Source organism: Epinephelus moara, chromosome 17, assembly GCF_006386435.1.
Source record: "Epinephelus moara isolate mb chromosome 17, YSFRI_EMoa_1.0, whole genome shotgun sequence".
Taxonomy (NCBI): Eukaryota; Metazoa; Chordata; class Actinopteri; order Perciformes; family Serranidae; genus Epinephelus; species Epinephelus moara.
Window position 1 is genome coordinate 15,083,253 of NC_065522.1, and position 26,017 is coordinate 15,109,269.

Consider the following 26,017-nt stretch of genomic DNA (forward strand, 5'->3'; position numbering starts at 1 on the left):
ACCAATCACCACGCAACTTTGTAGGCATATGACCAAACATAGTCTGAGGGGACCCCTCCATTATTGACCCCATCAAACAAAATAGGGGCGCTAGAGAGCTAATTTCTTATCTAGGCCTAACCGCCATATCGATTTTTACTAAACTTGGTAGATATGTAGAACAGGATGCCTCAAGGTGACTGGAGAAATTTAACTCTAATTGGCAACTGGGTGGCGCTGTAACAACAGAAAAATAAACGAAGGCCGGATTGCAACCCTCACCGCCGCAACAAGGGCTAGCTGCACCTTTCCCATGTGAACTACCAGTGCGCCCCACTTTTAAGTCAATTCAACATATAAACACTTTAACTATCTGCCTTTCAACGTGCTACCTCAACTACTAATGTACAGTTTTAGCCCACTAACTATCCCACTATTGGCAATGGTACTACTGTTCTTTGAATAAAGCAATCGTACTATCAAATTCACAAAAACTCTGTCTGAATACATTGCTCTGCTTAATGGGTTCAGTTGACTATTTAATCTGCAATTTCCTATGACCTGTATCCCAAACACACACCATGTGAAACTGTACGTGGGCAACTGTGCACTCAATGGGTATGGACTAGTCAGAGAAAAATAACCATTTAAATAAAAAAGTAATAAATTCTGTCAGTACTTACTCATATACGTTCAGCTTGTAACACTGGCTGTTCAAAAACAGGAACTCCCAATCTGGTCCATAGTCTATGGCCAGCTTCTTCCGGAGATCACTGAGGAAATCAGCACAAATATATTAGCCCACAAGCTCACCGTCAAAGAATACTTCACTTGCAAAATGGCCATTTGTGTTTCGATTACTCGCCCCATGTTTCCTTGAATTCATTCACGTCCACAGTGGACAAAGAATCCAAAAAGGACAAACATTCTTTGTGAAATGGAGTACATGGGGTCCTCATTTAACAACAGCAAAACTATATCAAAGCATCCATTTACAAACTCATTTCTCCCTTTATATGGTCAGTACCCAGCATTTTTACTAAAATCTTACTATTTAAAACACTCATACAAAAGGTCTCTGGGCAAAAACAGAGGTTTCTTTACTAACAAGGTAACAAGCAAGGAGTAACTGATATACAAATGATAATTTTGTGGGTCAAGTACGCTTTTAAGATGGATTTTTTTAAGAGTTATGGACTTGAGCTATTACTGACATCAGACACAATGCAACATTTAAGCCAATTAAAAGTTTATCCTGAAAGTAAGACACTCAAAAATAGACAGAGTACACTGGTGGTATAGTTTTGAGCAAATAAATAAATAAATATGCCTACACTTAAGTTATGTAATGGTTTTAGTACAAAATCTGCACCACAACATAGCACAAATGCTCCTTTCGATATGAGAGAAATAAGTGTTGTTGAACGTTCTGGATGTACACCATTTGTTTTAAGTCCCTGACAAGCTGCTTTAATAACTTCTAGATGACTCCTTACTGTGCTGACAATGTAGCTTTATTTTCTTTGCTGCTTTTAGTGACTGACTTCTTGGATGGCGTGCTGATGAGGTGGCCCTTTAAAGCCCATTTCTATGCAGTGTCTCCAATTATCTGTGCTGGCGAGGGCTGCTTTTCTTCACTAATCGCAAATAAGGGAACTGAGCCCTATCTCTAACGGTGCACAGGGCCTTATTTCCATATTCATAACACAGAATTGCTAATGGGGTTAACAAATGTTTAGAGAGGGTGATTGTTTCGCTTGAGGTTGATAAGGTAGGGTGGCATAGGGGTGGTGGGGGGCGGGGGGGTGATTCGGGGTCAGAAAAGCAATGCAGGTTACGTAACTGTGTGTGCATGTGATTCTCTGTGGGGCAGGGGTCATAACGTTCATGCGCAGAGTCAATTTTTGTGGAAATTACCCTTTATGGCACGCTAAAGGAGTAATAAGGAGGAGACTTTAATTTCATGCTAGTTCCAAAAGGTATGAAGACACAAATGCATGAGCGCTAGATGCTGATAAAGGACATGGCCTGAAGACAACATGGAGGATACTCCAACATGCATTAATGATAATGAGTAATTTGACCAGGAGCAACTGGAGCAAGGTGGACAATGAAGAAATAGAGCAACTGAAATCATGCCAGCTCTTCGCCCCTCTTTCCCCCTCATGCAGCCGTTTGTTTAAGGGGAAAGAAATCTTGACCTTTTGGTAACTGCCATCTCTGTGGTTGGCTCTCGTCTCTGCCTACTGTAATGAACAGTTTGCAGGCCTAAGGGCCACAGCAGCTACTTATCAGCTATTGCTAGCTGGCTCAGAGCAATGTGACAACATCTGAGAGGGAGCAAAAGCACGTTACATGAATTCTCACCTAAACCTGCTCAAGTTTTTTTTTTTCCTTCTTCTCACACATGTTTAAGTGTGACTGTATATTAAGTTAGAAATGCTGAAAGGATTGCTATTTAAATCATTTAAGTGTCTCAATATTTAAAGAAAAAAAAAACTGCATACAGTGTTTTGAGGCGGACAGATTCTCTGGATGGAAACATAAGTGCGCAGCTAATTTGTTGTGACAGGTCATTTTTTCCAATAATACAAAATAATTACAGCGTTTGCCACACTAATTTGTGCCATGCCTGTCTTTAAAACAAAGCCACAAAGAAGTTTGGATAATTCATACCCAGGAAGACACTCCTCTTCTCAAAGTAAGTTGGAATAGGCCTACCATCAGAGCACAGTAGGCAACCAATAGCGTTTGTTTTTCTTCATTAAAATTAGCCTCAGGTATCACACAGTGCAAATTCATTACTGTGCAGCTTTCCTCACTGCTTTAGCACAGACGGATGGAGTCTATTTTAAGGCCTGGTTACATACCATGCCACCCTGCTTATAATAGCAATGTGAGAGGCAAAGGCATCGTCCACATGAAGTACACATTGTTAAGGATTTAGCCACAGATATGTGACAATTACAGCTAACCTTCACTTTAATTTCTTTGTGGATTCCTCCCTTACCTTATTTCCATGTTGACTGTCTCATAGGCTTCTTCTACCTTCTTCAGATTGGTAGCCTCCCACTCTGCAGCTAGACAAAACAAAAGGTCAGACAAATTAACAATGCGGAGTTGTTGCATCTCAACAGCTGCGTGTTGCCAAACAGTGGGCACTTAATATAGGCCGTTATATCTAGGAACGGGAGAGGAGCAAGGAGCTGCATATAAACAGAAAAATTCTATTTCCAGGTGTGGTAACTGCTGAAAGGCCCGCAGGCTTATTAGTCTCTTTATACTGACAACTGTGTTAACTGAGACTGAGGGAGAAAAGAAGTCAGAGGGAGTGTGAGAGCAGCAGAGGTGGCCACAGTGATGATATGTTTGTCTCTCTTTGTCACACTTATATGTTCCTAGTATGACAATATGTCAGACTCGTGTCAGCTAGAGATCTTCCGACACCCTCTAAGTGATTGTGGCAGGTAAAATGAAACATAATGAAACAGTTAGTAAAGGTCTATCTGTATAACCCTGTTGTTTGCATATTTTTCAGGGCACTTGAAAGCCAGTATTCATTCTACTTTTAGCTCTGCTTTAGTTTCCAGTGACGCCTGAGGGAAATATCTGGCTCTTTTGCAGCTAAATGTACCCTTTTTCCACATTGATGTGCTGGCTTGGCTCGGTTTGGTTTGACTTGGCACATCAGCCCAACAGTGAAGATGTGTCTTTAATTGATGAGGGCTTGATGATGTTTAAAAGCAGCGGGCTAATTCACAACTTCAGGTCCCGATATTTATCTTTATGCGTTTTTCCATCACACAACACAGCAGGTGTAAGAAGTTTACCTGTTGGAGGTGAGCTGTTTGCAGAGGTGCAGTAAGAGCCTGTCGTCTGCAGCTCTTCATCCAACATTGACATGTTTTTATTGTAGCTAACAAAGTTCAGCTAATTCGGTAATAAATACATTTCATTTCCTTTAGATTCTTCACAATAAAAATCCCTAGTATTTTGTTATGTAAAAGCTTTTATGGTGAAGCAGCACAATCAGGAAATACTGGGTTTTCATCAGCAGTAACTTAACACGACTTCTATACAGCTGATAGTGAACATGAAACTGTAAAATAAAGCAGAAACCTAAGGTAAAAACAGGACGCAGGAGAGAAACTAAACTCCAGTTAAAAGCTACAACAGTACTGACAGCTTTTTTTTCTCTTTGGTTTCTACAAGAACATGTTTACTTGCTTTAATGTTAAAAAACCGTCCATTTCCTAATGCTGTCTTGCAGTGGAGCACCAGTTTCCACCCACTGTCTGAGATGCTCCATTTTAGTGCATGTCTCTTTGAGAGCTCCTGCTAAAAAGCCCAGTCTGCTCTGATTGGTCAGCGTCTTCAGGTCTTTTATTTCTTAGCATCTTTCCACGTTCATTTCAGCAGGGGAATGACAGTAACTGGGAATAGCGACACTTCTACCGTGAAAAAACACCAATGAAAGCTTTTAAAACACAACAGAACATGTTCCAACAGGAATATGATCCAAAATCACAGAGAGATTAACATCATCAGCAACCAATACTATGTTTCCCTGACCTTAGCATAAAGTTAAATGTAGCAGTGTACTTACAGCCAGGGAATGAGTGTCTATAGCCATACTTTTTCCCATTAAAGATCAACAAAAAAGCTTTTAAACACAACCAGACATGTTCCAAAAAGAATATGATTAGAAATAAGGGAGAAATTAACAACATAAGCAACCACAATTATTCTTGCTTGACCTTAGCATGTAGCTAAAAGTAGCCGTGTACTTAAAGCCAGGGAATTAATGTGTATAGCTGCACTTTCTCCCATTAAAAATCCCCAATAAAAGCTCCCAAACATAACATTAAGTTCCAGCAGGAATATGATCTGAAATCTGGGAGAAATAAACATCAGCAACCAAGGTAATGTTTTCTTGATGTTATCTTACCGCTACATGAAGCATGTAGGCTAAGTAATGTAAACGCTTGGAGTAATGTGCCTGGAGTCCATGACCATATAAAGAAATTCCTTACTAGCTGACCTCATGAAGAAAAAACTTTGGAAACACAATATTCAGAACGGTCTGAAGCCTTTGATTTTGGGGATTACTTTTATGTGTGAACTCATCATTTCATATTTTGTTAATGTAATATGCACATCTGACACTGTAACATTGTATTTATCCACCTGAGACCCTGTGTCCTCATATGAGGGCTTCACATTCTGGCTTTACTTGACCATATACATAGACATTCTACTTAGACCTGTTGTCTTTGTTCGTGGACACTTTTTCGTGCCATATAGTGGTAATAAGAGCATAATATGCTAATCCTTGTAAAAACAAGATGGCAGCCATCTCTGCCAAGTCAGTCTGCAGCTGATCCCGTCACAAAAGTGGACTAAATCTGATCAAATTATATGGTTGAAAATTGTTTATTTATGATTAATAATGTTTGTAGTTTGATATGGCAACAAATTTGACCGATTTTAGCAACAGTTACAGTTACAAGCTTAGACACTGTTGCTAAGGAAGTACTCGTTGGAAGACACTGGGAAATTTATTGTCATCTCATTTGAGGACAGTGAGACTTTATTGTCATCTTGGTTAAGAATGCTGGGACTAAATAATCGTTGTCAATGTTACGTTTTTTATACTTATCGGGTCCAACTGATCCCAATTAGCTAGGATAAATTAAAAATGCATACCAAACAAAGGTATGGGTCTCAGGAGGATATGACAGAAAATAAGGAGAAGCTTAATGGGTCCACTTTAATATAAAAATAGTAAAGTGCAGCTTTATTTTTTTTTTATCAGCGAAGAGGTAAAACATTTGCCAGTTACTGACTCTTCAATTTGAAGGTTTGCCCCTTTATTGGTTCATATCATTGTAAATTTAACTTACACTTGCACCTACATGTGATGCGTATGCTTCTTTACTTGACATCTGATCAAGTCACTGGTTATCTGTTATTGATCACTCTTCACAGAATCATTCATAGGTGAACCATGTGTCTTTCACTGCAGCACTACATGAGAACAAAGAGGCTGAAAACTCGAGGAGAGAGACGATGGCACAAAATAAAAGTGACGACTCCCGTTTAATTGTCTAGCGCTGATGGACCTGGGGATTTACTGGGGTTTCTGGGAGTGGACAGGTTCATCTCTGTCGTCGAGGAAACTCTCGCCGGGGCCCGGCGCCGTGGCAACAGAAAAGACTGCATATGCGGTAAGGACTGTGTGGGAAGCTGTCACAGCCCTGGTCTGAATACCAACTAGCATGTTTCTTGCATGTGGTCTCAGCTGGTTGCCCATAAAGATACCCCCCGCACAATTCCCTTAGCACCTATTTCTTACGATGTACAGATGTGGTGTGTCCAAGAGGCAAGCTGTGATTTCCCATGCTGTAATGGCTATTTTTACAGCACCGCGAAGGGGAGATCTGTCCCTAACCCACCTCCGATCCCCTTAAACTCCATCAGAAAATCACATACGCACAAGAATGTTCTCTCTTGCATACTCAGATTCCCTCTCTTGCCCTATTTCTCTCTCTCTCTCTTACTTGCAGACACACACACACGCACCAATCATCAGGCTCAGCAATGACAAAGGGAGACGCAGAATCCCAAGTGGGTGACATTTGACCCCTTGCAGCAGCCCGGTTGTATATGGAGAGAGTGGTGACGGTAAAGGGGGGAGCTGAGGAGGGAGAAGAAAGACTGAGGGAGCAGCCAGGCGTGCAGAAGTACCCAGAGCAGTGAACACAGGGCGAGTAAAGCCTCTGGAATAGTCTCTGCACCAGTCAGCCATTCATAACCTGAGGCTGATGTACAGTATACCAAAAAACCTCATGCTTATGGTTGAATGACTGCAATGATTAGATTAACGGTCATACGGTCAATAGATGTCATGCCATTACAATCACAGCAAACATAAATTAAAGGGACAGTTCACCTCAAAATCAAAAGTCCATATTTTCCTTCTTACCTGTGGTGATGTTTATCAGTCCACATTGTTTTGGTGTGAGTTGCCGAGTGTTGGAGATATCGGCCGTAGAGATGTCTGCCTTCTCTAGAATATAATGGAACTAGATGGCACTCAGCTTGTGGTGCTCAAAGTGCCAAAAATACATATTTTCTTTCTAACAAACTCCACCGATCAACCATAACATTGCTCAGATGGAAACGTCCATCTACTAATAGACAAGGGGTGTGTGACAGCTGCAATGTTAGCTAGCTCAAATTTGTCCAAATCAGCGTTCTCTGCGCAGTCATTGTCCCTCACCTCAAGTATTATATCGGCAGTTCGATGCAGACAAGGAACATGGATTCATTTTCTGTAACTACTTATTCGGTAAGGGTCGTGGGGGGGCTGGAGCCTACCCCAGCTGACACCAGGCTTAAGGCGGGGTACACCCTGGACAGGTCACCAGACTATCACAGGGCTGACACATAGAGATTCATTCACGCTGACGTTCACACCACAGCCAATTCACCTAACCTGCATGTCTTTGGACTGTGGGAGGAAGCCGGAGTACCCAGAGAGAACCACTGCTGACACTGAGAGAACATGCAAACTCAGCACAGAAGGGCTCCCCCACCGAAGGGTTCAAAACCCCCAACAGGAACCTTCTAACTGTGAGGCGACAATGCTAACCACTGCACCACCGTGCTGCCCAGAACAAGGAACAGGTGAGATGAATTGCGATTGGTTATCCACGGCTGCCAACTATAGTGAAGCACTTGCTCTACATCTAGTGATGAGGCTTGACCCATGGTGTCTGAGTTATTCATGACTTAAAGAAACATTGCAGCGGCGCTAAGTCCTACTAAAGTCGGCACAGGTGTGGGAGGTTGATTAGCATAGATGAATAGGATTGATTACTATCACAACCATCTCCCTGTACCTGTCGCGTCCCATTGATGCTTCAAATATTTGTGGGTAATTATCAGTGAAGCTTCAAAGCACCTAAAATGCTATTTGGGACAGTTGTAGAACTTTTTTTTTTTACTTGGGTGAACTGTCCCCTCAACTGCACAAGCCTGTTTTTTAATGTACTGTATTCAACATCTTTTAAACCAAATCGATATGGCTCTTCAACATTTAGATTCTAACATTTAATCATTGTTGTGCATACTGTAAGAAGAAAAGTCTACTTTCTCTACACGTAGGAGATATTCATATAGAAAATGTCGGACAAAAGATTTCAAGTTGGAGCTAAACTGACCAGTGGATGACATTTTCCACTTCCACAGTTTACTGTACTTCACTTTTAGCACTAGACGCTATCAAGAGGGTTTTTAAATCACAGAGGCTGTGTACAAAAATAGAAGAAGAGGAGGAATACACTGTATAGTATATGCCATCTCCTGTCAGAAATCTCCTGTGCATACATACCTTGAGCCGGAGACCAGAGATGCTCTGTTTACATGCGAATGGATCGATAAGCAAGGCAATTTCTCTGCAGCTCTAAGAAAAGAAGCCTGGGAGTCGGTGCAATGTGCGCAGCACTGATGCTTAACAGAACAAGGGCAATGCAGTGAGGCCACCCTTGAACCTCACACTCACACAAGCAACAGACACCTTTAGCTGGATTACATCGGCTATCGGGCACATGTAGGAGTTTGCTTTGTTGTCTGTGAAACCTGCTCTGTAAAATAAAGACTGGCTCAAGCTTCCACGTTGGATCCGATTCACTTTCCTTCATAACCTCTTTTATTCACCCCCATCTATCAACCCCTTTTTTTCTTTTCATTTTGACTTCAACATTCTCCTCTCCTTCAATATTTTCAGCATGAGCTCCTCTGAGTCTCGCTGTCACCCTCACCTCCCTCTCTCCAGCTCCATTTTCTCCGTTTTCCCTCAGTTTCTCTCCTCAACCGGCGAACTTGTTCTGACTGCAGAGTGGGGAAGCGGGGAGGGCTAAAATATAGGTTGAGGATTCTTCTAATGAAATGTTTATGGCAGGTGGTAACAAAGAACAAGAGGTCTTTCGGATGCTGTCAACAGGGCTGGCGATAGCATTAATAGCCACCTGCTAGCATCAAACATGACCGCCCAGAGGTGCTAATTACCCTTTCTTTCTTAAAGTAGCTATGTTATCAAAAATTAATCCAACAAAGGTAACATGAGAGGTGTTACATGGTAGAAAAAAAGAATGAATACTCGCATTTAAGTCTAAAATAAAATGAGCTCAAAAACAAGGACTGTTAATTAATTCCATTTGAATACATAGTTACGCTTCCATTTCCGTATGTTTATCCATCCAAATCTCACAAATGATTCTGAAACTGTAGCACAGGCTGCTGGGAGTTGAGAAGAGGTCAATCTCGCCCCCTGCATAATCGTTGTGTTGGAGTGTCTGATTATATTAGGGTTGAGTGAATAACAGTAGCTGGCAGAAATAGCATCATGTTTTGAACTATCAGTGCAATTCATAGCCTTGCGACTGACTCAGTTTGTATTCAGTCTCCCACACTCTCCTGCAACTCTCTTTTTTATCCACAGCGGCTGAAGGACAAGTGCAGCAGCACGACTAGGACGCGCTGAAATTAAGAATGGGTCCATTCACCGCACAACTGCCATTGTATCAAATTATATAAAAACAAAAGTGAGAAAGGTGGGCATCAGTAACCACTCATGACGTGTTTTGATTATAAGACTACAATCAGATGGTTGAATGGTAATGATTAGAAAAGAACGTTGTATTATCTGGTACACATATATACATATTGTATTTTACTAGATCTGAATGAGAGGGTCAATCAATAAAGCTTTACATGCAACAGTAAACATTTAAAGGGCTCAAATTAGTGCTGAAACAATTAGTCCGACTGATAACTGACTGAATATTAACCAGTGGACGTTTAAAGGGACAGTTCACCCTCAAATCAAAAATACTTATTTTCCGTCTAGATTGTTTTTGTGTGATTTGAGTGTTGAGATGTCTGCCTTTGCTCAAATATAATGGAACTAGATGGCACTCAACTTGTGGTGCTCCAAGTGCCAAAAAAAACATACTTCTGAGAAACTCAACAGCAATGTCCCTTTTTTTGTGGAATTCACCCACAGTATCACCTTGCAGAAGGAAGCGTGCGCCTACTGTTAGCTTACCAAGCAACATAAATCTAGCTAATGTGACAGCTCAGCCTAGGAGGACGCCATTAATGTTTACATCTCGCACTGTCACAAGCACAAGCCTGTTCCTTCTGCGCAGTGATATGGTTGGCGAGTGTAGTTCGGAAAAAAGAAAATAGTTCCTACATGAAACTGCTCACAACAAGGTCTGTGGATCATCTTGAGTAACTCGGTCATGATTTCTGGAAAGACACATTGCTGTTGAGTTTTTCAAACTTATGTTTTTGGCACTTTGAGCACCACAAGCTGAGTGCCATCTAGCTCCATTATATTCAAGCGAAGCCAGACATCTCTGCGGTCAAAATCTCCAACGCTTGGCATTTCACACAAACACAATCTCGACTGATAAATAGCACTACAGCTAAGAGGAAAAACATGTATTTTTGATTTTGGAGTGAACTGTCCCTTTAAGTGTTTTGTCAAGAAGAAATGTCAAATATTTCAGCCTCACAAATGTTTGGCTACTTGTCTCTTTTTTTCATACAAATGTAACTTGAATATTTTTGTACTTAGGGGTATTTCTTTTGCTATTTTCCAACATCTTATGGACTAAATAATTGTATTAATAAAAACAAATGACAGATTAATGAATAATAGAAGTAACCGTAAAGTAACAGATGTAGTTAGAAATTAAACATCTGAATGCTTACAAATTAGAGGAGATTTAAAGGAATAGTAACAGAAATAAACTTATTTGTGCTTCCTTGCTAAAATTTAAGTAGTCGATAAATACCACTCTCATATCTGTCTGAAGCTGCAAACAGCAGCCAGTTAGCTTAGCTTAGCTTAAACACTGCACATGCGGAAACAGCTAGCCTCGCTCTGTCTGAAAGACACAAATCCCCTACCAGCACCTCTGAAGCTCACTAATCAACATGTTATACCTCAAGAATGACAAGTTGTTGTTTTACTAGGTGTCATGTGTTGGACAAGTTCTTGGCCGCGAGCAGTGACTTCCTGGGGTCTTATCGTCATCATGAAGTTGCCAGGTAACCAGCAGAGTCCCCGCTCCCAGCCAAGATACAGTCTGGCACATAACTCCCAGTAACATCCCCCCTACCTTCGAACAGAGCCTGCCTCGCTGTTTGCCCCAGCTTCCAGTCTTGATGCCAAGCTAAGCTAACTAGCTGCTAGAGCCATATCAATCTCCATACAACTCTCATATTTCTCAAAATGTCACACTATTCCTTTAACTAAAGTATTGTTCTGAGTTTTTTATGTTAATGTTGGATTGCTGATGTTTTAAACTCGATTAAACGCATGACTTACTGAGAGGAAGTGGGGTTAATATGTGATTACAACAGTATGCTATTCATGTCATAGCGGTAAAATGCATGTAAATGCAGCAGCCAGAGTCAATTGCTCATATTATCATGGTGATGCGTAATCACTATTTAACATTTAAACGGAGAAGGGGGCCCAATGAACAGAATAAACAGCCTGTGTGGAGTGAGTTCACTCTGCAACAACTGGGTGCTGTTTATGAATATGTATGATGTAACAAACGCCTAGGAGCTGACCTACTTCTGTGTCTCCTCTGCTCATGACTTGGTCCCCTTCCGGGGTAACTCTGTCATCTTGCAACATACTGTAATAGCAGGAAGGATGCGACTCTCATGTACAAATCAACATGCTCCCTTTTGATGGTTTTGTAAGTGATGATAACTGTCTGCTGAGGGAGCGTGCTCAATAGGTGATTGCGCAGCTGTAGGAACAGTCAGGATGTGGTAATGACAGGTTGCTCACTCGTCGCACGTGAGTTTTGACAAGTTTATCGCTTTTGCTCGCCTAAATGTGGATGTTAGGATCAAAAACATCGATTTGTACCTGTTCTGAGGGAGTCATGTTTAAAAATAAACAACAAATGGTTGAATGTGTGCTAAAGTAGTCATGTGACGTGCATACAAGGAGATGCAGGAAATGGAGTAAATGTGTGATGGACAAGTACGTGCAGACAAAAGAGAGCTCTCGACATAACTGGGGCTGCACGCTGGAGAGTACTCGTCTGCACCATCTCATAAAATATCTTTATCTGGGATCATCTTGGTACGGTGCCAAACACTGTTAGCTTCAGGAGCTGGGAAAGGAAAAATCTATTTCAGACAACATAAGAGACAGAGAGCTGGCAGCCGCTCAAATCAGACTTCCAACATTTGATAAGTGAAAATGGGCTAATTTGGTGTATCCCTCAAATGGTTGCAATCCAATACATTCCTCCTGTGGCTATCAAAACACACGAACAAGGGTGAGAGAGGGTGAGAGGCAAATCGTTTCAACCTCTCGACAGCTTAATGGAAGACGAGAGAAAATACTAGTGGCTCATTCTATAGCAAAGGGAAGCTTGCTACACTTTCCCACCCTGCTCCTCTCTTGACTCTTCCTTTGCTCCTTCTGTCGAACCAGCACTCAAGGTGAGCACAATTATGTCTTCAAGGACGCGTCGCCCTCAGCCGGGGTCAGAGGTCTCGCCGAGCACCACGTTAATGGCAAACCCCTCCTGCTTAACATTTCACATCTAATTTGAAAAGTGCTGAACAGAGCCTTTAATTAACATCAGCCCTTGCCAAGGTTTCTAACCCGCCGGAGCGCCAATCCCCGCGCTCTCTTGCACGCCGAAGCTCCGCTGCCTCACATGCCAATTCATTTGTTGAGTGCTGAGATGCGTTGTCTTAGAAAAGCTCCCTGGTCACCCCAATGTGAACTGAGGGACATGTTGAAGCAGTTGTACGTGGGAGACGGAGGTGTAGGAGTGCGGTTTATGGAGAGAGCTGTCACGCCAGCATTTGTAAGTCAAAAATCTTGTTTAATAAGCAGCCAGTTTAACTTAAACACATTTACAGAGAGCATTATAGCAGAATAATATTATGATCTGCTACACATCTACACACCTCATCTTATACCACCTTAAATTCCAGTCTCCAGATCTCTCTCTCTCTTACATGGCTATTCCTTCCCTCTAAGTTTACTATTCTTAGACATGCCCTCACATCTTTAGATGCAACCTCACTAAATTAGATCAAAGTGAACCCTACTTCACACAACCCATATGTACAAAGCTAATTTATTTATGGTACTGAAAGCAGCAACATCTAAACAAGTAGCATGACAAAAATAACACAGTGGACTCCACAGCTGTAACTATGCTTGCCCCTTGGATGACACAATAGCCTCCCCCCGACTGTTCAGTCATGCACTAGCACTGATCCACAGTCATTCTTGGGCTTTACCACGTCATATGAAAAGTTTTCTCTGAGTGTATGTCTTATGTATATACACTTACCAGCCACTTTATTAGGTACACCTGTTCAAGTACTCGTTAACGCACATAGTTAATCAGCCAATCACATGGCAGCAACTCAATGCATTTAGGCATGTAGACACGGTCAAGACGACCTGCTGAAGTTCAAAACGAGCATCAGAATGGGAAAGAAATGTGATTTAAGTGACTTTGAACGTGGCATGGTTGTTGGTGCCAGACAGGCTGGTCTGAGTATTTCAGAAACTGCTGATCTACTGGGATTTTCACACCCAACTGTCTCTAGGCTTTACAGAGGATGGTCTGGAAAAGAGAAAATATCCACTGAGTTTTGATGCCAGAGGTCAGAGGAGAATGGCCAGACTGGTTCAAGATGATAGAAAGGCAACAGGAACTCAAACAACCACTGGTTACAACCAAGGTATGCAGAAGACCATCTCGTAATGGTGTGGGGGATATTTTCTTCTTCTTTCTTCACACTTTGGGCCCCTTGGTACCAACTGAGCATGGTTTACACACCACAGCCTACCTGAGCATTGTTGATGATAGACAATAGAGCACCTTTGGGATGTGGTGGAACAGGAGATTTGTATCATGGATGTGCAGCAACTGTGTGACGCTATCATGTCAATATGGACCAAAATCTCTGAGGAATGTTTCCAGCACCTTGTTGAATCATCGACCTGAAGAATTAAAACAGTTCTAAAGGCAAAAGGGGTCCAACCTAGAACTAGCAAGGTGTACCTAATAAACTGCCCGGTGAGTGTATAGCAAATAGGGATAGAAATCTAGAATTGGCTCCATTTGAAAAGCAGTTTCAAATTGTTTGATCCATCAGAATTGTATGCCTCAGGGCTTATTAATTCCTTTTGCTCATGCTGGCATGTCTTTCTAACAGTACATTGCAAATCCATGATGTCAAACTCATGCCTCCATCCTGTAGAACACTTGCAACAAGAGGAAGTCATGGCAGTGAGGAAGACACTGTCCTCATTTTTGCTTGTCATGTCTTTAAAATGATCATTTCAAGTAAGGGTGGGGACACCAGTAAAATGCTGAAACATCTGTCTCCACAATATGGGCATACGTTCTAGGAATGCCATGTCTTTGACACTCAGAGCATGAATGCCACTGCTTCCCATACAGAAAACTAATCAGGAATCAGTGTGGAATCAGACTGATAAGCAGAATCAATAATGTCACTGAAATGAACAAGATCTCTTTAACAATAAAAGAGGAATTGCCAAATGTCTAGTAAGTGTCTTTAATTTCGGTTCTCATCTATTAAAATGATCACAAGACAAAATGTGGTCAACAGAAATTGCAGGGTGCCACTAAGCCACAAGTGACACTCCCCCTACTGCAGCGCACAGTGAGTCACCAAAGTAGTGAACTGGGAAAATCCTCACTGCACCTCAGGAAAAAGCCACAGCGCCTGCACAAAGATAGAGCCCATCAACTTAGAGCAATGACAAATCTGCTTCCCAGTACACATTTAACTGGCAGGATATGAGCCGGGTATAAAAAAAGGTCGCTCCTGAGGATTCAGAAAATGGATCCACGGTGGCAGTTAGCAGCTTATAATCTGTGGCAGACACTGGCTCTGCTCGCAGTTAGCGGTTACTGGGCAGCTCAGACTGCACCGGGGCTCAAACCAGCAGCGTTAGCACTGTGGATGGCGTGCACTCTGCTAGAAACAGATGAGCTAGCAGAAAGGACAGAGCCGACAAAAGCTAACACAGTCAGCTGTAGCTCAGGGAGGACCAAGCGAAATAGGACCAGTGATGATAGCACCATGGACAGCACCAGTTTGCCCCGTCTAAGTCAGCACCGCGGAGAGCGCTTGCTGAGCAGGCACCGAGGAAAATAGTCTACACAGAAAAGGCTGGGCTTAGAGCTCACTGAGCTGCAACTACCCTCACACAACAACACCAGTGGAGAGATTCAGACTCAAGACAGTTCTATAAATGCTGTTTTGTTTCCTTTTGCCACTCTCTATGTACACCACATCTGACCAGAGGGCCTGGAAATTTGCGCCTGGATCATAATAGGTGGTTAGTGGAAGTGACACGGGTTGTTTAGGATGAGATTTCAGGGGATGCTGTGAGTTCAACAGAGGAACTCCACCCTGTTTGTTTCTGTACAGGAAGTGATCTCTGTGGACACCACTGCACTCTAAGCGGTGCTATGCTAATGTCTATCCAAATGGGGGCTTTTCAGGACATGCCAGACAAATTAGAGAATTAGAAGGCAAGAGAGGGAGACAAACGTGCACGTGCACAGACATGCTGACACATACAACTGCGCTGTGAGATAACAACAAAGCCCATGAGTGTGAGAGAGGTAGTATGTGGAACAACAGAGAGTAAGAGGGGAGGGTGATGTGAAGGAGGGGGAAGGGAGAGGGTGTGTGTTTGCTACTGTTAGTGTCAGCTGCTGTTGGACTAAACTGAACCTCATTGAGTGGCTAATCTAAGCAGCGCCGCTATCAGCGCAGCGAGGGCGCTGCTGAGCAGCACTGACCTCGACCAGCTCCAATGCCCCTGAAGGAAGGGGGTTGGTGGAGACAAGCCTGGTGACCTATGGTCTTCCCACAGGCAACAGCTCTTTGTGAGTATGCTATATATATGTGAACGTGTGTGCGTGTGTAGTCCTGACATACATCTCCACACTGCATCAGTCTAATCGGGGGGAAAGAGGGAGAAGGGAGAACGACAAGTGTGAGTCAAGTCGTCACGCTACGGCTGGCGATACACTCGGGGATAGCTCTCACCGGCCCTGGAGCGTAGCTCTTTATAGCAGCAAGCTCGGTCCTGAGACACACTCACATACACACAATGAGAGGATGATGGTTGTGCACCTGCATTTTAACCAACAAGTTTACATACAGTTGAAGCAGAATTGGGTGCTCTGCGTGATGCACATGCTGCTGTGTATTGCATTGCTTATCAAGTTACCATCAGTTTCTACCATATATGTAGAAAAATAATGGACGTAGCAGCTTCTACATCAGTGATGTAGATCTTTGAGACATACATTATTGATTTATGGACCTTTCTTTGAAAACATCAAATAGTAGGTTTGTAAAATCATGCAGATTTATAAAGTTACTGCACTTTTATTCTATACTATTCCTACTGTAGTTGAGCCAGTGCAGTCCTTCAACTTAACTATTCTGTCTTTATTCCTCAAAGGAGCCTTTCCTTTTTTTCACACCACATTTCAAGACAGACCCATCTGCCTCATTTACTTTTACAACCATCCCCAATCCCTACTGGGATGAGTGTGTTACCTCCCTCTCTCCTGGCAGTGTCACAATTATGATCAAAAGCTGCCTGTATGTGAGCGCATATGTGTGTGTGTTTGTGTGTGTGTCAGGGACAAGTGTGGACAAAACAAATGGTGAAGCCAACACCAAACCCTCTTGTGTCAGTTAATTATTTTCAGCGCTCCAGATGCTGTCGCTGACTGAATACACAGCTTAAGACTTTGCTGAGGGCACTTCTTTGCGAAGGCGCGTCGGCCCTTTAAATAATACTAGAACTAACGGCGAGGGACGGGGCTCTGGCTACCAACACTGATACAGCAGCCGCAGCCTGATGGCAATTATTTAGACGTCCACTTGCTAATTATAATAGAGGATGACAGGTGCCCAAAACAATTTGAGCGCAAACTGCCTGTGAGCTTCTGTGTGTGGTTGTCTCTGCTTATGGTTAGAGATAAAGATAGCCGAGCCAATGTCTTGTCAAACAAACGTCTCTTTCCCTTCGCAGCTGGGCTCGGCTGCACTTGATTGTTTCTGATGAGCATGTTGTTACTGAGATGCTGCGTGTTGGTGGTTTCACCAAATACCTGGAGCTGTTTGTAATAGACCTTGGAGGTATGATGGGGAAAGATTTTACATTTCTAATGAGGATTTTATTGTTTTGAACAAAATTCTGTGTAATCGCCCATCTAGGGTTCTTACTGTGTCTGGAGGGGATATTCAATCATTGTTTTCAGGTTGTATTCAAAGGAATTTTGCTTTTATGTTTTAAATTATGCATGTATTGATTTCTATCCTTGCTGCTTTTGGTTTAGAAAAGGACTAGCATTGAAAAATATGTATTAGTGAGGATGCATAACTGAACAGCAGTTTACCAAAAGTGGTTATATTCTACTGACTATCCATTAGTCAGTCAGCAGAATATTTTCTTGATTTGCTGAATAATCGTTTTGTCTTGAAATTGTCAGAATTGTTTTTTGGTTTTTTTTAAATACTTAAATACTGTTCACCAGAAGTGGAATCAAGTCATTGCTGAAGTCACAAGTAAGTCTCAAGTCTTTGCATTCAAGTCCCAAGTCAAGACAGGTGAGTTATGAGCCAACATCAAGTCCTAAACATTGAATTTTGAGTCCTAAACAAGTCAAAATAGGTTCTTCACCAAAAGTAATGCCATTTTAAAAGAGTAATAATGCATTAAATTTAGAAAAATTAGAAATGCTTTTCGAAATTTGTATTTATTTGTTAAAGGAAATGCACTTACCCATAAAAAAATAGTGTTGACATTAGACTTTCATCGCACTATCAACAGTACATCAACAGAGTGAATTTCGTTTTTTTCCATCTCGTCTTGTATTTAACTCATCTGATTCTGGAAAAATGTAGGGATGCACAATATTGTATTTTTTGCCGATATCCGATATGCCAATATGTAACAACTAATTTGACCAATAACCGATACCAAAACTGATATATCCACTTTTTTCCCCACCTAAGTTTAGTGCTCATCAAGTCTCTTCTAAAGTGGAATTAACATCATCTTATGCATGCCCACCAGCAGATGGAGACATGATATAGAATAGGGATGCATCGATCCGATATCTGAATCGAATATCGGCCCCGATATCATCAAAATAGATGCCTCGGGTATCGGAAAATGCAACCTATACCTACGGCAATCCTTTCCCTTTAAATCTATTGCGACATGAGCTACGTCATATGTCATGGGGCGAAGGAGAGAATCTGCTGTGTGGAAGCATTTCACACTATTTCAACTGCTGTTGCACAATTGTTTATTTTTGTTAAAAATAAATAGTTCATCATCGCATTAATCTGTTTCATCTTGTTTCATTTTATCTTAGGAAAGAACTGTGTAGTCATCAATGCCTGATGCCTCTAGTCTTTTCTGTTCTACATGTAAAGGTATCAGAGCATGTGAGCGGAGTGGAGCGGGTGAAAATTTCCGCTCCTCGCTCGCAGACCTGTCACTTTGCGCTGCTCGTCCGCTCCGCTTGGTTCTGCGCATTCTTCGCTCCGCTCCGCTCCATCATAAATTTTATCCCGCTCCACTCGCTCGCCACTCCGCTCAAAACAACTGCGTCGTACTACCCTAACCTGTAATCTTCTATTCACAAATAAAACGGGGTCTGCCCATTTTTCCGACAGCCCATTGGTCCGACATCCCATTGTTCCGACCATATTAAACCCATTGTTCATGATGCCCTGTGGTTAAGGTCTGGTTAGGTTTAGGCACAAAAACCACTTGGTTAGGGTCAGGAAAAGATCATGGTGTGGGTTAAAATGAAAAAGAAAGTGACAAACACATAAGCCGTGAGCCTGCTCCGCCTCAAGCCTTTCCCAGCTGACCCAGAGCCGGTTGCGGCGCACCATCATGGTAGAAATACGCCCGCTGGGAGCCGTTCAGCACCGCGGAGAGCTCCCCACACAACCCCGACCCCAGAGTTAATAACAGGAGGTTATGGTGTTTCATTCTCTCCTCTCTATGACACTTGTATCTCGACCAGTAGCCTACTTTTGTTGCGTTGCTGACCCTCTATGGTACACAAATAGGCTACAGTAATAATCACATATCGGAACAAGGTACCGCTGCTTCTCTTCTCAGTTTCTTTTCTGAAGTACACAGTAAACTCCATAGTTTTGAAAGAAAATAGTGTGGGTGTGCGCAAGTGCAAAGATGCATTCTGGGTGGGGCATGAGCGACCGGAGCGAAATTGGAGGCTCCGCTCCACCTTTTAAAAAAATAGCCGCTCCTCGCTCAACACAAAATCCTGATATTCAAAGCCACAACATCGGGATCGGTATCGAAACTGAAAAAGCTGGATCGGTGCATCTCCAGTATAGAATGCTTTTCAATGTATGTAATATTCATTCATTGTACAAATTAAGAAAAGGAATGTTGTCCAATTCTAATAGTTCATTTTAAAGCCAATATTTGGCAATACCAATGACATATCAATATTATCAGCATGTTGGCTGATTCCTATATTTCATTTTAAAGCCAATATTGGCAGATACTAATGGTGTGCCGATATAATTGTGCACCCCTTGAAAAATGTATAATTTTCTCTTCCCAAATGGGCTTGTGGGAAGGTATCAAGTACTTTCAAGTCAAAAGGCTCAAGTCTAAGTGAAGTCACAAGTCTTTGGTGTTAAAATCCAAGTCGGTCAAGTTGCAAGCCTTTTATGATTTTGTCAATTTGAGACTGAAGTCATCAAAATTATGACTTGAGTCTCACTCAAATCCAAGTCATGTGACTCTAGTCTACACCTCTGTTGTTCACAATTTCCAAGAGCTCAACGTAACACTATCGAATTTCTTGGTTTGTCCAATTAACAGTCCAAAACCAAAAGAACTTTAGCACACTATCACACAAGACAAATAAAAGAAGCAAATCATCACATTTAAGAAGCCGAAATCAGCGGATTTCCATGATTTTTAAATCATCATCAAAACAGTTGCAGATTACTATTGTGTCAATAACCCATGTGTTTCAGCTCTACCATTCACCCATGTTCCTTGTTGTTCTAAGATACCAGACAATGAAAATACATCAAACCTAGGGCTGGGTGATATGGAGAAAATCAAATACCACAATATTTTTGAACAAATACCTCGATATTGATATTGCGACGATACAGTAACAATTACGATATGACGATATCCAAAATTTAGGACATACGTTGTCTCATATCATGATATTGATATAATATCGATATATTGCCCGGCCCTAATCAAAACCCTCTGCTAACAAATCGTCAGGTGCTGAAAAAAGAGTTATCCATGGTGTGCAAATGTTTTATCGATATCAACAAAGGAAGGCAAAAAAATTTTTTTTTTAAAAATCTAAAATACACGACTCACTAATATCTGTATAAAAGTGAGTCTCTAATGCTGTGGAAAAAAAGCTTTGAGTCTTTCTGCAGACTTATTTCCTGCCTCTTTTCTTTTAGTATAAGTCCTGATCAAATCCATCTGCTCTCTACTCATATCCCAAAAGCCTTATTACTGCCACACACTCAGCACCATTTAACATACATAAAAGACACACACACACACACACACACACACACACACACACACACACACACACACACACTCATACAGCTATCCACTCAAAGAGCTGAGGGGAGACATTGAGCCTTCCCATGGGACTGAGGAAAGCGAGGGAGGAGCCAGTAGGTGGTAGAGGGTATATCCAATCACTGAAATCAAGGCAGTTGACTGGTGAATAATGAATATAAATTGAATGCTCTTCACTGGCGTCGCCGCGCGTGGCGGCGGTGAGTGGGAGAGCGAGCTGATGCACAGCTGTTGATGTGTTGGGGTGATTGTGGGGTGTGTTTATACACACTTAAGATAGGACTGTATTACTGTCTGTCTGTCATTTTGTCGGCTTCTCTCCTTTATTGCTGAGTCTGAGTGTGTGTATGTGTGCGTGTATGTGTGTGTGCTTCTCTGTGTCTGTGAATGAGGCCTATTGACATCCTCCACTGTGACCCTCTGACTCCTGACAACTCCAATCAGTAGGATGAGTGGGAGGCGAGGGGGGAGGAGGGTGTGAGTCCACAGCAAGCGGTTATGATGAGCGCGTGTGTTTGTGAGAGGACTTGTGTGTGTGTGTGTGTGAGGGAGTGAGAGGCAGAGAGCTCTGCACACAAATTGTTGCAATCCACGAACAAAAGTTCACGAGAGGAGGCAAAAAAAGGTCTTTTTCATGTGCTGAGCTGATCTGCACGCAGTGTAATGTAAATGAAGACATGCTGTTGCACCAAGTAGCAGGTCAGCTTCTGTTTGTATTATCACAAGTCATTTTAAAATTACAACACACGAGCAGTATTTCATTAGATGAGCAGATGTGTGAAAGTAAAAGAATATTTTACCATAAAAGAAAAAGTAATGAACAAAAAGACAACTTAAAATCACCTGAAAGAGAAAAAATAAGGAGGTTGTATTTTCAATGAAGATCTCTATTTGGAGGCAGCATCACTGGCTCTGACTGCAACATCATACAGCATGTCATCTCCTATTACGCTAGCAATTATCTATTAGCACCATTGCCTGCACTGGGGTTTGTGAGAGTCGCATGCCAAACAGTGTGACCTGCCATTTTCTATCAACAAGGTCCAGATTTAGATTCCACATTAGTCCCTACATGATGCCAGGCGCCTGTGTGAATGAGAGAGAGGAAACCCGTTGCACTTTGCTTAACACAAACACAATCCCAGATGGTTTTCTTCTCTGCTCACGAGGAGAGCGAAACCCGACGCCATTCGCGCACACGTATGTGTGATTTTTAACACACACCCCAAAGGGAAAGAAAGAAAGAAAAAAAACCGGTACACTGTCATCCTCCTTCAGCCAGTTGAGCCAGAAATCAGGCTCTCACTCCTGTTACTCTGACTGAAGGCCTTTACACACCGGTGTGACAAATAAACAACACAAAAATGCAAAAAAACTCGAATAGTTTGCGTCACAACTGGCAGCAATGTGAATCTGTGACAGTTGCAACTCTTGTTCAACAGAAGATTTGATGTGAATAGGTTTGCTGGTGGCAAGGTGAGTTTGCCACAACAACAAGCAGCATCTGGTCCACTGTCTGAGCTACACTGTTGTATAGTCTGAGCTACTGTGAGCTATTTTATTAAGTTTCCTCAAAGCGAAATGCTCTGATACGGCTTTTCCCCCAAATTAGCTCTGGTTCTTGAACCGGTTCTGTTCAGGATTTTTGGAACCTTGGTGCTATCTAGCTAACCAGCCTGTGTTTCACCAGGTATAAGCAGAACTATTGTAATCTAGGACAGAGGATGTTTCACAGTCAAAAGTAAAAAGTAGTAGCAAAATCGCAGATTACATCAACGTCTCTATGTCTCTTCTGTAGTGGAATTTACATATTGTGCATGCATACTCTTATCGTGATGGCCCATCACGTGATCATTTTAAAGCCAACATTGTTCGATACCAATTACGTGCCAATATTATCGTGCATCCCTAATCCCAAAAATAAGCATGCACCAGCTATTAATGAGACCACTGCATGGACACTCGTCAAGTTCTCACTTGACTTCTACACTGGTGCCTTCTCTACCCTCTCTTTCCAAACTGTAGAATACTACACACATGGATAATGTTACAGTTTGCACTTTGGGTCAAGGAAAACCTGCTATATTTTGGTTCAAGTGTAAACAAACATGATGGGCCCTGAACCAATTTATTTTTGGTCAAAATGCTCTGAAAAGTTTAAAATTAGGGGCAGGAGCTGTCTGGGGCTTTTATTGTGAAAGGTAATAACAGAAGTAGTGGATCTGGTAAGAGCTGCCTTTGTCAAGGCTTAACGAAGTAATAAAGCCACTGTAGCAACTCTGTGAATTTCCTTAGGCGCAGCAATCCTTTGACCTAAATGCTAACATCAACATGCTAACAAGCACATAATGACAATTCTAACATGCTGAAATGAAATAGCCGAAGGACAAATTGGACAAATTAGCCGACGATGCCACTAGATGAAAAGTTAAGGGGTCATTAGATTAATGGCCATCCATCGTGAGAGAAACATGAACGTCTGTACAATCCACTGAAATTTTATAAAGACAGAAATGTCAAAATCATGGTGGCTCTAGTGGAAGAGTTGTCAGGATTCATCCTTTGGGGAACCTCAAATGTCTGTACAAAATAATTTGGCAATCCATCTGTTAGATGCTGTGATATTTCACTGGACAAGTGAAAACTCTGACCTGTATTTGGTGCTAAATGAAAAGTCAGGGGATCACAAATGGACACCATGGATACCAGCACTAAATTTTACTGTGGCTCATCAAGTAGTGGTCCAAAGCAATGGACTGACTGACTGACATTGCCATTCTTAAAGCAACAGCACTAGCGTGGCCAATAATAAGTAAACACTTGTTGACAGTATAAAGACCTTTAGCCTGACATGGCAGTGAAAACCTGCAACTGCAGTTACACCTTCATTTATTCCTGTTGATTAACATAAAAATAAAAGTCTGTTTGGTATGTTAATCAGAGCCACAGGCATGCATGAACTCCACTGAATCAAGCTGATGACGTGCTAAATGGTATTCACACAAATGGACATGTTTTCAATTTACACAATTTAAAGGGCAATGAAAAAGTTCATGCTGCTGTGTGTTGTAATATTTCTTTCCCAGCACAAAGAAAAGAAAACATGTTAGCATGCTTGCTGAGCACACAAACTGAGGAAAGATTGAGAGGGCAAAACAAGACTGAATGTGATTTATGCCTAATCTGGGCACTCACTTTCATAAGGCTGTAACTGCACTTTCATTTCAGAGAGTAGTTTGTTACCCACAGAGAGCCCTGTAAAAACCTCTGCGTCATGCCATGATATAGTGGAGGTACGTGGGACTCGGGGTGCACCACCGGTCTGCAGGTACACCCGTGTCGCATTTCTATGCTGGTGAAATTGAAGTGTGTTCCATTTCAGAGGTCCTTCATGAGAGGTGTAATATATGTTTCAGTCACATGACATATCAGCCAATAATAGGCTTTCCATTGTTTACAACCAAACATGAATTTTTCCTTTTTATTTTAACCAGCAGTCTCAGGCTTTCAGGCACTTTTTCATAGGCACGTAAAAAAGCGTCACATTATAAATTCCCTGGTCTATTATTACCTTTGCTGTAATGACACATCCCACACAGCCAGTGCCAGAGAGCTCCGCTTGGGAACAGGCCCAGGCACTATGTTACACCTTGCGAACTGCACTGTAGTGATTGAAATCTGAAAACCGAGTGCTAGGCCTCGTTTTTCTCCTGCTCTGTACGTCACACTCGCCTCTTTCTGGTTTTGCTCATTCGCTCACTTGCATGCTCTCTATCTTCTGCTTTTATGCCTGGGTGCTCTAGGGCCACTCTGGGGTCGTCGTTGGCTTCAAGAGCCCACTAAACATCATGAATTACGGACTTAAGAATGTGACTCTCAAGTACACAATTATCTTGAAGAATGGCACTTTAAAAAAGTTGTAGTTTCATTGGCCTTGAACATTTGGCACCAGCATACCACCACAGATATAAGTATGCAGTATATCCTGGTGGTTACAAAAGAAAATAAAGGTAGCAATTTCTGTTGTAGTACTTGAGATCATTCTTGGTTTTAAGGCCGTTTTTTGAGGGTCTCCATCTGGTATAGGACTTGACCACATTTTTACTTGGTCTTGTTGAGGTCTCAGACAGAAAGGATTAAGGACTTTATTTCACAATTGGTCAAGACCACAACTGCTGGGATATCACTAAATTGCCTGTGTAAATATTCCAATACCATGTATCCTTCCCTATACCAATTCCAATACTTGAAGTTGTGTATCGGCCAATACCTTGTACCGATCCAAAGCAACAGTCTTAAAACGAAAAAAAAAATAGTTGTAACAGTTGTGTACTACATACCAATTTCCATGTCAAAAGCTAAATAAAAAAAGATGAAGCAGAGGCCATAAAGTACTTTTCTAGACTGCAGCATTAGGGAGACACTGTAAAAACAGTAAATAGAGTACTGATCTCATATACAATATGGACGGGCTTGTTATAGTTTGAAATAATGGGAAATCCGATTGGTGCATAAACTTGCATAGCTGCCGGCATTTTAGGCAGTATTTAAGGCATTTCGGATACTGCTATCTGTACTGGAACAACTGTGAAAACACAAATTTCACCTCTGCAATGCCTTTTGATTATTTTATCAAGACATTTCTTAAGGTACTCTAACACACACACACACACACACACACACACACACAGGTATAGACAGCACCGCAACAAAAGAGGCAAATGAAGAGGAATTGAGAGGTGGATCTCTCAGATCAATTTGAAGAGTGCCTATGCTTTGCAAGTTCCACATTTCATCATAAGTTTGTCATGCAGTGTGGGACTGGCACCAGTCTGGTCTTGGTCATGACCATACAGGTAACCTGTAGCTCCAGAGCCATATACACCTCTTTAGCCCCTTTCAGTGACTCCTCTTGGCTTTGTTAAAAAATTCCATGGAAATGAATTACGTTTTTTTTTTTTTCATTTTAATTTATCATTGCTGTAGGCCTTAAGTGATTCTTACATTCGGAACCCAGTCTCACTCCAAAGTCGTCGAAATCCAGTACTTGGACAGTGACTCGCAGCGCCAGGCGTCCTTTAACGTAGGCATGATATGCAGCCGGTTGCCGTTTTAGTTTAACGGCGCCCGGCAGCATCAGGGGGAAACGCGGCGGGACAAGGACGAAAGTTAAGGTGGCAAATGTTCGAGTGGGGCAGGCAGTAGGGGTGGTGGATTGGTTCAACAAACATAGACTTCCACCCGAGAGAGCAGTGTTTGCGTCCCGTAAGTTACTAAAGCCAA

General features: G+C 42.0%; 1 protein-coding gene across 1 annotated transcript in view; it reads right to left on the reverse strand.

Annotated features, from left to right (window-relative positions):
- Positions 1 to 26,017, reverse strand: part of LOC126404200 (glucosidase 2 subunit beta-like) — a 190,452-nt gene that overhangs the window by 58,229 nt on the left and 106,206 nt on the right. The window contains exons 11-12 of the mRNA XM_050067256.1: positions 2,990 to 3,059; positions 663 to 752 (exon numbers count right to left, since the gene is read on the reverse strand). Coding sequence (XP_049923213.1) covers positions 663 to 752; positions 2,990 to 3,059 — 160 coding nt within the window. The remainder of the gene's footprint in view (positions 1 to 662; positions 753 to 2,989; positions 3,060 to 26,017) is intronic.